Source organism: Diadema antillarum, unplaced genomic scaffold (assembly GCF_040938485.1).
Source record: "Diadema antillarum isolate AM-2024a unplaced genomic scaffold, OU_Dant_1.0 seq00000435_RagTag, whole genome shotgun sequence".
In the NCBI taxonomy this organism is placed as follows: Eukaryota; Metazoa; Echinodermata; class Echinoidea; order Diadematoida; family Diadematidae; genus Diadema; species Diadema antillarum.
This window is the reverse complement of record NW_027271413.1, coordinates 138100-153894: the sequence shown is the minus strand read 5'-3', so window position 1 is coordinate 153894 and position 15795 is coordinate 138100. Positions and strand designations below refer to the sequence as shown.

The 15795-nt window shown below is 40.7% G+C and overlaps 1 protein-coding gene across 1 annotated transcript in view; it reads right to left on the bottom strand.

The window, feature by feature from the left end:
* Nucleotides 1–8262, bottom strand: part of LOC139732565 (nucleolar protein 4-like) — a 138143-nt gene extending 129881 nt beyond the window's left edge. Inside the window, exon 1 of the mRNA XM_071643418.1 lies at nucleotides 7909–8262. Coding sequence (XP_071499519.1) covers nucleotides 7909–8262 — 354 coding nt within the window. The remainder of the gene's footprint in view (nucleotides 1–7908) is intronic.
* Between the last annotated feature and the right edge of the window lie 7533 nt (nucleotides 8263–15795).

Sequence of the window (15795 nt, the reverse complement as noted above, 5' to 3'; positions counted from 1 at the left end):
GGTGACTCCCATCCCTTGCAACGTCGCAGGCTGAAAGATATTGGATATGATGGTTTTCATGGTATTCGCCTTTTTCTTCGTCTTTTTCCCCTTCCTCTTCTTCATCATCATCTTCTTCTTCCTCTTTTTCCTTCCTCTTCCTATTCCTCAAATTCTTCTTACTCCTCTTCGCTCTCCAGTCCTTTTTAAATCTGTTTGAATTCCTTTTCTCCGTCTTCTTTCTCCCCCTTTCCTCCTCCTCCTCTTCCTCCTCCTCCTTCTTCTTCTTCTTCTTCTTCTTCTTCTTCTTCTTCTTCTTTTCTACCACTTCTTCTTTTTTCCAGTCTGTCCCAATCATGATTGCTGGGGTAGCAAAGTGCTTCACTTCTTCCTTTAGGATTGCCAATTCTCCTTCCCAAGTTGTTAAGTCACATGTTTTCGTCTTTCTTCGGTGCCCCTCTTATCCATTTCTCCGCAACCTCCGTTCACTATCTGCCTGCTTACATTCTATTCACCTCACCTTACGACGAGCCAAAAGAAACCACCCTGGTCATTTTATACCACTCTCAACAGCACTCATCCTCTTCCCATCCCCTAGAGTAACCTCTCTACATTCCAATTCTCCACCTTGGTCATCCCTCCTCAGGGTCCCAACATCCATCTTCACATCTTTATGCCCGCCACACCCTCCTTTGTTGCCATGCCAAAGGGGTGGCATATACAAATTAAGATGATGGTGATGATGATGATGGTGATGATGATAGCGAAGGTATGTATGTTTGTGGAAACAACAGTAGATTACATGTGTTTGTTTGTTTGTTTGTTTATCTGTTCATAGGTACCCTATGACAGGAACATTATTACTTTCTGCTGATTGTATCATCATTGATCAGATTTATAATTATTCTACTGTGTTCGGCTGCGAGGAAAAAAAAACAAAGAAAAGCTGAATTGACTTGATTTCAATTAAACTGAATTGAATTAAAGTGACAGTTCGGTGCAAATGTGGGGCGAGCGTAGTGACTCATAACGTGTATTTTTGAATAGTGAGGTGACGCGGCGTTTTGTTTGATGGAGCTCGAGGAATGGTCACGCGTGCGCGTTGACACTGTTATCCATCCCAGCAACAGTATTTCGTTCAGACCTCTGGAAACAGGGGTGAAAAGTCACTCTTACATGTTTCTCCCTCCCAGTACAACAGCCACATCGACAATACACAAATCAAGCGAACAATTGCAGTTGGTAATCTGGCCGCTCTGCTTTTCAGAAGCCTCCTGCTGCATATTAACGGACATGAATAGGGGGAAGCCTGGGTAAAGCTATAGGAGAAGAGGTTGCATTTTTCCTCTTCCTCTTGGACGGGCTGAACGCCCGAGTTCCGGCGGGGGAAAAAACGACTCGGCCGCCCGGCCGCTCGACCGACGGCGGGGCGAGGATACCTGATACGCCGTGCAAGTTTCACCGCGATGTATCGCTTACCCAAATGTTTGTAAGCTTCGTTTGTAATGGCACAACCCGAGACCCGTCTCAATTTCAGACGAGGGGTGACGGGAGCCGAGCCGCACGGGGCTCAGTGGGTAAACACTGCCCCGGTCTATTTGGAGCCTGCACGAGCAAGCAGCCAGCTCTAGCCACGCCGGGACCCACCCTGCCCTGCAAAGGACCGAGACAAAGGCGGGGGAAAAAACAGAGGGAGGTCCCATTTCAACTGTGGCGCCTCCACGGGCGAAAATACCCTTGCACGACTCGTTGCAAGTATCTATCGCCATCTTTGTGCGAAGGAAAATCAATCATAGGGTGGAAAAAAAACTAGGGTTTGGCAATAAAGACTTAGGCCACGAGTGATAATGCACACATTGTCCCATCGCAGGAATGGACGCAAACACATTTCTTTTTTCCCCCTCTACTTAGACCCGCAGTGAAATAACTTGCATGGATTCCTTATTTATTTTGACTCACCAATACGAACAGTTGTGTAGAGAAGACTGAATGGGCAGGAAAGCATATTCGTATGATTTTTTTTATCCAAACGGTAGTGTTTAGTATCTACTACCATAAAAAAAACAAAAAAATAGATTGCCACACGCACAGTTTGTCAGTGTTTCTGTCTTTCCAATGGAGACCATAGGATATTTGTTCGCGTTGCAAGCAATACACGTCACCAATTTGTTTCGTGTTTGTCGTAGAATCAGTGCCTCGTATACCTATCGTGCCAATGTCAATTCTAGTGCAGAGTTTTCACACGCTGACAAAACCGGCAGTCCTCCATTCCTCCAATGACTTCAATTTCCAAATGCCTCATCCCTCCATACCCTTTTAAAATATTGTCCAACATGTCCAAAGTTGGTAGTGTCTATTGTATGTGCTGTAGTTTGACTTTAAATGCAATCAGATTATATCAACGAGACCAGGCTGGAACAGTATAAGATTCCTCGAACTATTCCACTTATTTTTTCTCACAGCTTCAAAAGATAAAGCGATGAATATCGGAAATTTATCTCATGATTTAAAACAGACAAATATCGATACAGTGAAGAGTTGGAACTGAAATATGTCTTCACAAAAATTGTGCTAAGAGTGGGGGTATAGACATAATTATGGTTGGTCTCACCATAGCTTTATTGACTATTGATTACTGAAAAAGCTGTGATTCTAGTATGAAAAGCATAATTTATTTTTTGAAAATAATTTATGTGCAAATTCGTTGTATACGAACACCTGTAGATTCTGATAAGCAGCAATACATTTACACACTTTTGTTGTGGATATGACCTTAGGTAAAGCCTCTTCACAGTGGTGACTGCTTAAAGATGTTTAAATTAAGACATTAAAAAAGAACATGAAAACATGAACACACACTCGAACACACACACACAAAACCGATGAGTTCTTGCTGGTCGTTGTGTGTATTGTTTCTATTGTTTCAGAGTGGTTTGACAATTTTAAGAACTGGGTCAAATGCACTTGAATTGTGTTGAGGGAATTCTCGAGAAAGCACGGGTCACATCTTTACTTTAAATAAAACTAGTTGCTTTAGAACCATAAGTTCATGTATCCATTTAACAAACAGATCACTTGGTCTAAGACACCCCAGAAATGATTATTATACGCTGGTGAATGTGAATTTCATTCACTAAAACGCAATCACAATGGTGCATCCCGCATACTGATTAAACTACTTTGTGTGGCTGGAAAGTATGGTTTAAATAAATGTTATGGTCTTCCATATTCCTAAATATTTTATTATCCCCCTTCTCTCTTTCTCCCTCCCCCCCCCCCTCTCTCTCTCTCTCTATATATATATATATATATATATATATATGCACAAAAAACAAAACAAAGAAAATCAGTGGCGGTATGGAGATAAGAACTCTTAACACACTTGTGAATTATTTGGATCAGTGCTTTTCCCTATAAGAAACTGCAGAATATGATAAACGGTGTATTGGGGGAAAACGCTGATCCTAACAATGCACTTGTAAGTGTGTTTACACCTGTTAATCGCAATGTATATCATACACGTCTGACATTTGCAAAACGCCGTACAGCGTATATCAAAGGCAGTGAACCTTACTCAAAATGTATGTAGGCAACAACAAAATATCAGGAGAGAGAAAAAAATAAATAAAACACATTTTCACTCTTATATAGAGAGCGCTTCAGTGTGGTGTAACAATATATTATGACATCAATCAGAGGATACTGAAAATAGATGTGAATGTTCATTGTGTTCTTCAAAAAATATTGGGATACCTAGGATTAGGAATACGTTCTGTAGGACGCAAACGGAGCGTACCTGTAGGTACACACAAACACGCAATTAAACCAATAGCGTGTACCTACCTACAGGTCTTCTTGGGCGTAGTGATTGTACACAGCGACACTGCGCCACCTGAACAGAATATCTCGTGACTGTCACCCTCAAGGAATTCAATTCCACCCAGTTAAACTTTGTGCCTATATAGGCCCACACATTGCTATTCGTGTCGGCAGTGGCTCGACACCAACTTGCAGGGAAGCGAAAGTAGAAGTAGGGCATGTTTAAATTTCTTCTTCTCTTCTTCTGCCTCCGCCCTTCTTCTTCCCTTTGTTGTTAGTATTATTTTCTTTGTTCTGTCTTTCAAGTGCGGTGGTCTTCAAAAAGTTATTATACTGCGATTTGACTCCTTTGCACGACCGTACTCGTACGCATTAAAGAAAGAAAACGATCCATATTTTTTATGACCGAAAGTGCGCAACAACTGGAAAAAGAAATCCCTTTCCAAACAGCTCTTTACAAGGGCAATTGTCCTTGTTAATATCATAATATCTCGACCAGAAATTGCTGCTGCATTGCTACACTTCTTTTTCATCTTCTCTTCTTTCTCCTTCTTCTTCTTATTGTCTAAATTATATATTGTCATTATTACATTTTGCTGATATCATTAGAAATTCTTTGACAATCTGCAAGTCTGCCAGGGCAGCGAAAAGTCCACTTTGTGACAAAGGCCGTCAATTGCCTATGCAGGTCTCATGCCACGCTGTGAAATACTCACGTGGTACGGCAAGGACTTGCTTTGTTTAGGGCTTTTCCCAGGTATTCCTATTAGCAACGGGGTTAAAGTCTTGCAACCTTCTCTTGAAAATAAGTCAGTTTTCCTTGTTTTCTGTAACTACCACAGTGGTTTATAAAGCTGAGTGCCTTGAAGGAGCAGGTCTTGAATTCGAATTCTGCCCAGCTCAGAAATCCTTGAACTAGACTGTTTCACCAGCCATGTCAGTCTTGTCAATAAAAATGCGTACTTGGCAATGATTGACCAATCATGTCGTCTGGTTCGAACTCATGCTTTGAAATGATTTTAAGCTTTCCTTGTCCATTTTAAAACCACCTCTTAATAATATTTCCATGTTACTTTAACCGAACCGATCTAGTTTAAAGACACAATTTGCCATTGGTGGATGAAACAAAACACCATCATTAGTGCTTTAAAATAGTTCCAAAATGTGAGTTAGGAATAGACACAACCACTATAAAAATTTGAATTCGTATAATCGATGTTGAATATTGTTAAATAAACAAAATGTGAACAATGGTTATAATAAAAAATGTTTCCAGACTAAACCATCTACAGTTGTGGTTTATTAAGAAAAATAGTGATGTATCCTCATATTTAAGGCTTTCTTGCGATAATTTCATATGGTAGGATGTTTTGTGATACAACAAATCTACACATAAGCATCAAATGTGATATTTTGCAAATTTTTAAAATCACTGCTCCCAAAGGTAAACTGGACCTTTAATGTTAGTTTAGATATTTGTATTTGTTGTAGTTTTCTTTTCTTCTGTAACTTGGGTTATGTCACTAAATTACTATTATTATTGTAAGCTTGCTTTTCTTTTATATTCTTCACGGATTTCCATAAGAACAGCTTGGTTGACCCAAATTGCTGTGACTGAAAAAAAAAAATAAACTGAAAGTGAAAGTGAAATGGAGTATCGAGGTCTCCTTGGGTAAAGAAACCTACACAAATGTTATGATGTGTAGTATTATAGTAATATTGATCAGTAAACTGATATTACTACTACTACTAGTAGTTAGTAGTAGTAGTAGTAGTAGTAGTAGTAGTAGTAGTACTAGTAGTAGAAATAATAATAATAATAGTAATAATAATGATAAGAAGAAGAAGAATAGCGAAATATGATGCTGCTGCTTCTGATGATGATGATGATAATGAAAGTAATAACAATAATTACAATGATTTTGATAATAATGACACAACAAAGAATGATTTCAAATACAACTGGTATTATCATTGTTTTGTCTTCCTCGTCATCACCCTTGTTACTACTATACCAATCATTCGAAAAGTGCAACTGTCTCTATGTATTTACGTCCATGACATCATAATTCTATAAGTTGTTTTTTTTATTTACATGTTTTATTGATTTCAACTAATGGCATACAAACATCGATCATTTCTAATTATGGTATACTAATTCCACAGGCAAGAAAAATAAATTTTGCGAGAAAAGAAAAAAAAACTGAAAGTTAGTAGCAGGACGCCCTTCAGGTCAGATCATCTCGACTGAACCTTGCCCTTTGACATTCATTTAAGTAATTTCATATCCATCTTGCTTTGCTTCCATAAATAATAAAATGACAGGTTTTTTGGAGCAACGCTTACTATACATGTACAGAGCTTTATTTTCCTTAAACGTACAGCAGGTATGTATCTCATTACCCCATAGAAAAATGAAGACAACCAAAAATGCGATGCGTGCAAAATTAATCGTTTTCATGCGCGTTTTATTTCGGTTGCTTTTAAAAGTTCGTTTGTGTGTGTGTGTGCTTTTGTGTGTGTGTGTGAGTGTGTGTGTGTTAGCGGAGTTTTTTTTTTTCTCTTGAACGCATTACAACAGACTGTAAATTTGTCGATCACCTGTTGCGCGCAAGTCTTAGCTGCATTGTGTTTGATGATACTGTTGTTTTTTTTCTGATTAGGGTGTGAACAGGGGTCCTGAAAGGATGACCTAGTGCTGCCACACCCGCATTCTTAGCTTTACGTGAGACAAAGACCATACATTTCAAATGTCACACAATGGAACTACACTGTTACAGTAGCTCTATGATCACATCATAATCACAAAGAATGCTTGATGCCTCCTGAGATTCTTTGAATAGGATATTTTTTTCTTTTTGTTTCGGGAGTTATTGGAATCCCCAATCAAGTGAAACTACAAGTGTCCGTGCTTGTCGTGTATCGGGAACTCGGGAATTGCTCTTATAGCATCGATCAATACTGGAAGAGTGATAACTTTAACCAACACTGGATCATCAGAACTGAATATCGACAATGGTGGGATGAATATTGTCAGTGACCTACCTGGTCAAACTCACCAATATTGGGCAAGAGCAATGACCAACTATAATCAACCCATTGCACTCAGAAACGAAATGGGCTATGTGCAAAGTTTGGTGTGATTTTTATTGTCGCGTATTATAGGAAAAGAGCTAAAACAAAGATAATTATCAATGACTGTGCCATCACGTCGTACATGATAATTTCATCTTAACCCATTGAGGTCGGACTGAACTTGCTATAACGCACATTTCCCATAGATACCCGTCTGAGTTTTCTCGGGACTGTCCTCCACGCCCATATTCTGTGATGCAGATTTTCGATTAAACCTCAGGTTGAGCCACGATTACAATTAAAATTCTGCGTGCGAGTAAAAATGAGGTGCTCTGAACAACTGCTAAAGAAACGCGTATTGAATGGGGATGGACAAGACCTACTCTACATTCTTTTCTTTTTCTTCAAGCTCTCAAAATTTCACGCGGATAGGCAGACAACGCAATGAAGGTAACATGACAGTGTAGATAGCATTCTGCAGGAGAATAGCCAACGCCATTTCTGTTTAGGACACACCGCCTTAAAGTTTAGAAGTAACCGACGAGGACCCTCCAGTTTTGATTGAATAATCTCCTCTTTGTTTTAGGGGTTTTGTTGTCGTTTTTCTTGATGACTCGTTTAAAAGCAATGATGTGTGCTGCCCTATTGTGCCGTATTCATGGTGATTATGAATTATCATAATAATCATGATGCTGAAGTACATTCAGGACGCGAATCGTGATTGCGGACAATAATCACGAGCACATTATGTCTATACGGGACCCGAGCGATTCCTCTAATAAATGACTGCCATTGCCTTGTAGATAGATAACGAAGACATACAATGTAAAGATGATGCTCCCTACAGTTGGCATAAGCAATACTGTCTGGTGGACACAGAACTTGACTAACGGGTATCAATTAAAGGCCTTCTTGCCACGAGGGAAAGATATGAGCTGTGGTGAGAATGGTATAGTCAGTAGCTGGACATGAACGATAGCACTTTGCTATCTGAGCTGAGATTACGTTTCACCATTTTCAACACACTGAACTTACCGTTGACTTGACCGGAACGTAGAGCACCTCCTTTTCGAAGTCTGGCTGCCCCCTCTCAGCCGGAGCAAGTTTGAAATTCTTCCCTTTAATCCAAAACCGAAATCGGCCGTTTTCCGCCGACGGAAGTTCCTCGCCCTTTAACACAGCCACGATGCGATTGTACTTCTTCCGGGTCACAGTTTTGGTTTTCCCGCTGTCGCCGTAGGTTTTCTCCACCCACCTGCAGTACTGGGCAGGCGGGATGGTCCCTTCGATCTCCCCCTCGCCCTCGAGTCTCTCTCCGGAGCTCTGCTTCTCCCCGATGATCTGAGGGTTCTGTTCGCCATTATTGCTGGTGTCAGAGGCCGTATTCATGATCGTAAGCTTCACCCTCTTTCTCGCGCAACTCTCCATAATTCTGCCGGACCGAAGGCTCGAGCAGGGGGAGGAGGAGGAGGAAGAAGAAGCAGGAGAGAGGAGGAGGCAGGCAAGGCAAATGAAGTGAACTTGGAATCTCTCGCGGTTGAGGAGTAATCGCGCTATTAAACTGGGTCCCGTTTAGAGTCAGCGGCACCTCGTTGCTATGGCAACGAGCAGCGTCACTCACGTTCGGCTCAAAAAATGGGCTCGTGCACAGCGTGGTACACCTGATTATAGAGCCGCGCTGGTGATTGTGTCCCGCCTGATGTCTCGCTACTCATCGAGCTCGCCTAGCTGTCTTTCCATACAATTACGCTCGTGGAGAGAGAGAGAGAAAAAAAAGCATTGCTCTGGGTGAGGCTGAGAAATTTCCACACACAATTACAGAGGCACATGATAATTATGAAGGCTAGATTTGGATTTTCACAAGGCACTGCTGACACGCAAGTAGTGTTGAAGTATTTCATTAGCGGTCGCTCAGGGTGCAACTGCGTACGGATACGTCTGGCAGCGAACATGCAAACACCTTTAGCAAATGGGATAGGCGCTTTCCTGCGTCCCGGCACGGGCCGTCAATATGAATTCGATAATGCCGCGATAAAGCAAACGATACACCTCTCCTGGCCAAACGGCAGCTTCCCCAGTTTTTCTCCCCCCGTCGGTCCTGATGAAATTACTGAACAAATTTCAGGGAGACATATCGAGCACTTAGGGAGCAGAAATCTTTCGGCCGACCACTTTGCGCGCTCAATGCAAGCAAAATTGTACGCGGGTCCCTCGTGCTCACGACGATATTCCAACTGGCATGGTTAGTGCGGTATAAGTAATCCGCTCAATTTTGACACCGTTCATAAGCAATATCTCTCAGAGAGCGGAGAACCTGTCACAGGTGAGATGACAGCTTAGAAAGGCACGGGAGAATAATAAAAAAGTGAATGTCAGTACGTTGCAGCATATTCTTTTTCCCGCTCGCTCGCTTAACAACATGTCCCAGTGCCGTTAGCCTGGTGCGCACCAACGGTTAGAGCTTAGTCATGCTTGCCTTTGAATTGGAGTATGAATGAGGTGGTTTGACGTGGTTCCATCTACGATCCAGCTTACGTCAAGATATCGGGATGTCGTCTGCGAATATGACATCTTTCATCATTCATATTCTTTTTTACATCACATGTTGTCGCACATTCAAATACCAATAGCTCATGCGGTAGCCACCGTCCCCTAATCGTCTTTAATTGATGGATATGTGACCAAAATGCGTCGTATTTCAGATTTATGCTGCAGTCATAATAAAGGCAGCGTAGGTAAACGATGTTGGTTTGTTTCTTTGTTTGTATCTCTCATTATTTGTTCTCCTACCTGTCATCTGTCGTAGTATGCCGTAAAAGGCGGGGCGGATACTGGCTGGTGCTCCCGGAGCAAATTTCCGAGAGGAAAAAGAGTTCGTCGCTGACGTCATGAGATTTGTGCTATCCCAATCAGCCAAAGATCAGCTGGATGATTGTAAACACTTTCTATGCCAATGAATAAAACGTGCGCCGATTTCACACACAAACCCATGAGCAGGTGATGCAGAGTGGCACCCAGAGGGTTTATGAATGGATCTCAATCGTCAATGACGGATACCAGCACTGCGCGGTATTAGGGCGCCCTGATTAAGACAAGGAGGTGTACGTGCGATACCTCCTTGATTGGGCCGAGCGCTCCTTCGAGCGATCGGTGACGATCCGCTCTGGTGACTGACTTCAGTCTTGCTTTCAGGCGGGAAAAGGGTTGATGGGGGGCAAAGAGTTGTCGTCGGCCATACGTCAGGCTCTCTACCATTTTAGGGGAGAGAAAAAAACTGAGATGGTATACACGAGAATGTAGTCCCAACTTGAGAGAAATCTGCCGATTTGTGTGCTATCCTTCGATTCCATATCAAATTGTCCCAGTATTACACTTAACGTGCGTTATCGCTCCCCCTTTCTTCCATCTGTTTTCCTGTTATAATATCTCTATTTCGTCTTTTCGTCAAATCTTTCTTTTTTAGTGAAGTTTCAACCACCTCCAAATCTCGTCTCTATTGTGAGAATTGATCTGTCATTTTTGATACACAAAATTCTTATATTATTCATACACACGCGCGCGCACACAAACAAACACACAGACACACACTGATTTCTTATGCACTAATTCACACTGATCTCAATCTCTCCTTTCTTCTCTCTCGCTTTGCATCAACCATGGTCCCTACATCAACTCTCCATCTCGCTGTCCTGGTTCTGAAAAAAAAAGAAAGAAGAGTTATCCCATTTTTCAATCCCCACCTTTTTCTTATACTACATAATATTTTGCCCGTCTCACATCGCGCATTATTTCGCCATTCATACTTCATGCACGATAACAATCTTTTTCTCCCTAGCCAGCTTCCCCCCTCTCTCTCCCTCACTCTCTCTCTCTCTCCCTCTCTTTCTCTTCCTCTCTGAAATATGCACACACCCTGAAATGACACACACACACACACACACACACACACACACACACACACACACACACACAATACATGAATATAACAATTCAAACAATTTCTCCTTTCTTCACTCCTCTATAGCTCTGTCTGTTTTTCCACCTCTCGTTCTCTATCATACTTCTTCGCTAGTCCTTCCTCTGGTTTTGCTCCATTTCTCATTAGGAAGATGGCGGTGAAACAATAATGCTATTGTTTCCCTTCCGAATACACCATTTGAAGCATTTTTGTATTATCGTTATTATTTTTTATAATCCGAGGCAGTGGGTTTATCGGGGCAGACTCCCACGGACGCACACTGGCTGCAGCAGTCACGACACTTTTCCGACAACTCGCTCACATGGTCGGGTACTGTTCTCATCTTCTAGCCGAGGAAATTATTCTCAGCTCAAGTCACTCTCCTATCGTGCTGCCAACAATGTCACTATAAAATGGCATGAATATGACATAGGACATCTTGACAAAAAACTGGATAAAATGGCTTTCAAGATTGGAAAAGAAGACGTCTTTAAGCAAAAGACTACAGACTCTGAATGACATATCTTATAACATCCTCTAAATTACATCGTCAGTCCTTCTGCAGTTTCACCTACATCAACTGTGAGTGAATGTTCCTATAGACTCACAATAGTTTTAGTTGGTTCTGTGCCTCATACCATTGTACATAAACTCACGCGTATGAATGGCTGATATTGTGCCTTTATAGAGCAACGAAAACGAAGCAACATGTGCATGTAATAGTCAACACTTACGCATACAGATGTAGGTCTACTAATTTGAGACATGCAATTTGGTTTTCAAAACATGGGGCATACAAATGTTTTATATTATTTTGTTTAGCCAAAGAATGCAAATTCTCTCATATATTGTGCGCATTTCATTTCAGTTATAGTTCGTCAACCATATGATAGGTGACTAGTTTGTTAGATATGGTTATTTTGCATATTCGGGCGGGGGAGGGGAGGAGCTATCCTCGAATGGAGACAACAACATTACATGGACAAAGAGGAGTCAAACAGTTGATGAGTGAAAATTAAAGATAAATGGAACATAAGAAACTCAAACTCGTTTACATACCTTGCCATGCCCAATGTCTTCAACGGAGAGATAACCTTAACTGGTTGTATTTATTGCTTCGAATTATTTCATCCGTTTATTCTTTTTACCCAAATTTTCAACAACAACAACAAAAATCTTTGGGTATTTTTCTTCTGGGTCTTTCTTCTACTTTAATACAAATCAGCTTGATGCTCTTACTGAGATTTTATGTATGTCAATATATGATATGAATGTTCTTGTGCTTTTGATGGTCTATTTGTGTCCATTTTAAAATTCACTGTCCTTGTCCTCTCTTTTTTTAAGTCGCGCCAGTATATACGGTCAACAGTCATACCAATGTTGATCTCTTTAACTTTGAGAGATGGTTGTCGTTTTCCGTTGAAATTCAAATGAAATATTATTTAAAACACACACGCACACACTCACACACCAAGTTTTGAACAAATCGTCAGAACCTAAGACGACTGAAAATAGACTATACCGTCCCTTGCTCGGTGTATCAACTAGAGGGTTGGGCGCGCGGACCCCGCCATCGCTCTTCGATATCTTCGTGAGATCGCAGCTGTAAGGCAGGCCCGCACGAAGAGTCCCACCAGAAGAGAACCGTGCACGCTCGCTGAATATTAATTAGATAATGTTGATAAGGAAATCTACGGTGGCGAGAATAATTAGGGACTAAGTATGAGCGGTGGAGAGGAGAAGGGGGAGGTAGAGAAATGGATTGAGCGCGAGAATGGAAGAAAGAGAGAGAGGGGAGAGGGAGAGTGGGGGAGTGAGAGAAGGGGAGAGATTGTGACGGTACAGGGGAAATGCTGAGCGCATTCATTGGCGGGTAACAATGGAGCTATTGATGCAAATTACAGGGGATCTGAAACGGCATAGAAACAAGACCAACAGCAACAGGAGAGAGCAACAAACTGACGAGAGGGGAGAGTGGGTCAAAATAATAATCTCAATCGACAACAAAAACACATAAGAGAGAAAGAGAAAGAAAAAGAAAGGAGGGCAAACTGGCAGACATAGAGACAGAAAGTCATAAAACAAAGAGACAGGCAGTACTTATTACAAATTGATAGGTACAGGGTCTTTTGTTTGTTTGTTTGTTTGTTTGTTATGCTTCGCTCTCAATTTCTCCCTCTTTCGCAGCTGTGAAGGTATATGCTTAAATCTGCAGGCCTTAATTAAAATCTTATTGTAAAGTGCTTAGATATTCCGGAAGGATAATAGCAAGGGTAAAAGCAAGGGTATATAAACTAAGATACAATTGCAAAAGAACGAGATTTACTAAGTCCGGGTCGATGCGTGAAGCGTGATTCAAAGTTTGTTGTTGTTGTTTTTTGTTAATCATTTCAAATTGAAAGCGTTTATCCTTCTGTTAATTTGTTCAACTATTTATCATTTTTCGTATTGTTTTATTTCATTTCCAACACATATGATTACAACATTTATAATATTGTACCCAACAAGACAAGAGAAACTCATTCCACTTTTCCCTAGTAAGATCTGCATTTGCACTTAAGACAATAGTACACACTGGTCCGACATTCTGGAATAGCCTTGACTTTAACATCACTGAATCGTTGTCACTAGATTTGTTTCAAACGCAAACTAAACGATTTCCTCGTGCAGGCTTATGTTTATTCACTTATAACATGCAACTTCATTCCAACTTCCTTTTCTTTATCAGATGCGTTGTTTACTACTGTAGGTATTCCGAGTTTGCGTTTCGTTCATCTTACAAACTCAGAGTCCTTCATGTCAAGGCTATTCCTGAATTCATGAATTATCATGTATCATGTGCATCTTGCACGTTGTTACAGTTACGTAACTATGTTGCTCGGGTGACGAGGAATCTTGTAAGTGTATTACAGGTGGCCATCTCGCTATTTTGTAATGTATTTGTGTTGTTTGTTTCTCTTGCTCTTTTTGCTCTCTTTCCTTTACGTCCCACTCCTTCCTTTAATAGTTTTTGCTATTATATTGTTTGTTTAGTAAGACTAAAACATTTTCATCTCGCGACCTATACAATACAAGCTTTGCTTTTTAGAAGGTCCCCCACATTTCATGTTTTTAAGATTGTCTTCTCTTTTAATTATAATCATACGACATTATGTCGCATCAGATCAGCTTCTTCCATATATTCATATAAGAGATTGTTTAAGCAAAGTTGTTATTTGTAAGTAACACACGAAATTTATTCTGGGCTAGCTTATCATACCTGTATAATACCGTTTTAATTGTTATTTCGGCATTCTGGTGAACTCTTGCTGTGGCATGTACTTTTTTATGTTACTTTGCAATGTACAGTATGCTGGTATGTATCTACACTGTATATGTCATCTTCATGTATATACGTTTTGCTATTTAATGTACATTATGTTCATCAATATCATTCAGGGCTCCATGGAAGACCACTCTTTATTGGTGAATGGGCTACCCTGACAAAAGATTAGAAATAGATAGATAGATAGATAGATGTCTAGTCTTATGTTCTATCGATAGTATCATGGTATTTTGTGACTGAGATGTGGAACAATAAAATCAAATCAAATGAATACGAACACAACAATGAATAACAAGCTATGAACAGGTGTACAATTTGTGAATTTCAAGACAAATATTGAAGAAAAAACAATTGTTATCTAGTTAATTATGGGAGGTATTTCTGATATACTCCATGACTGTGAGTATTGTGGCATTGCAGATAAGGTGGGTAATCTTTGAATGTGAATTTGGGAAGCAGTCTCTCTGCATTTATCGAGCCTCTTTCACGAGGGAACGCACAGACAAACAAACACACAAATAAATCATTTGACTTATTGTTGATCATTTTGGTATGTCGTCTCTTTTTTGCTACCATTTTTGTCAATTATCTATCGCAAGCTACTGTTTGTTTTTTTTTTTAATTTGGGTCTCATCAACACCCGTCCACAAATACTCACCCTACCCCCACCCCACCCCCACACCCACCAACCCACCAACACACACACACACACACACGCTCCTTCTGTGTCTCTGTCAATGTTGGCAGTCAGTAGAGGCCACCTGGACAAAACTGGAATGCGTGTCAGCGTTTTCTGTAGTTGTTGATGTTGTTTGTTTGTTTGCTTGTTTGTTTGTTAGTTTGCTTTGTTTTGCTTTGTTATGTTTTTTTTTTTTCATTGGCTTCGTGCTCCGGAAGTGAATGCCCCAGAAAAGCAGACATTTCCGGCAGAGTCGATTATGTATTGTTATCCAAACCATCAAACTGGATGGTTGCTATCTTTTATCTTTAGACCACGTGGAACATTTCATATCTTGTAGACTGGCTATGGAGCTAGACCAGATCAGGAAACCTGGTGGACTTTAATGTCTTGGATTAAGACTGCTTATAGCGCTTCAGTCTTGCGGCATTGGTGAATACGGACCTACATTGTCATTATAGTAATGCCGTATACTTTGTTGGTCTCAGCTCATGGATTTGCATATATCACATCTCCAGCGTGCGCCACTTCCACTTGCAGAACAGCGACAACGATGAACGGTGGTTATTCTGACTCTGCGTGGTTAAAGCGATAACCAAAAACGAACAACAGAGTGCGCTATTTAGTGTAGGAGCGTGACTGCGGACCCCAGCCTATCCATGTGGTCCTTCGGGTGTCACACCTGCATAATAAAGTGAATTTGCTCAAGCCCCGTCACTTTGTCGTATCATTGATACTAAAATAGAAAATGCTTCGCCAGTAAGGCGTCCCGGAACAGGGACGCCAATGGAGACATTTTCGATGACAGTTTAATGTCCCAAAATTTACTGATAAGCAAGTACCACTTCCGGGGTTAATTCCGGAGTTAATTTCGGTGACAAGGCAAAAAAACAACAACAAACAAACAAACAAACAAACAAACAAACAAAGAAACAAACAAAAAACCAAACAAGAAAAAAA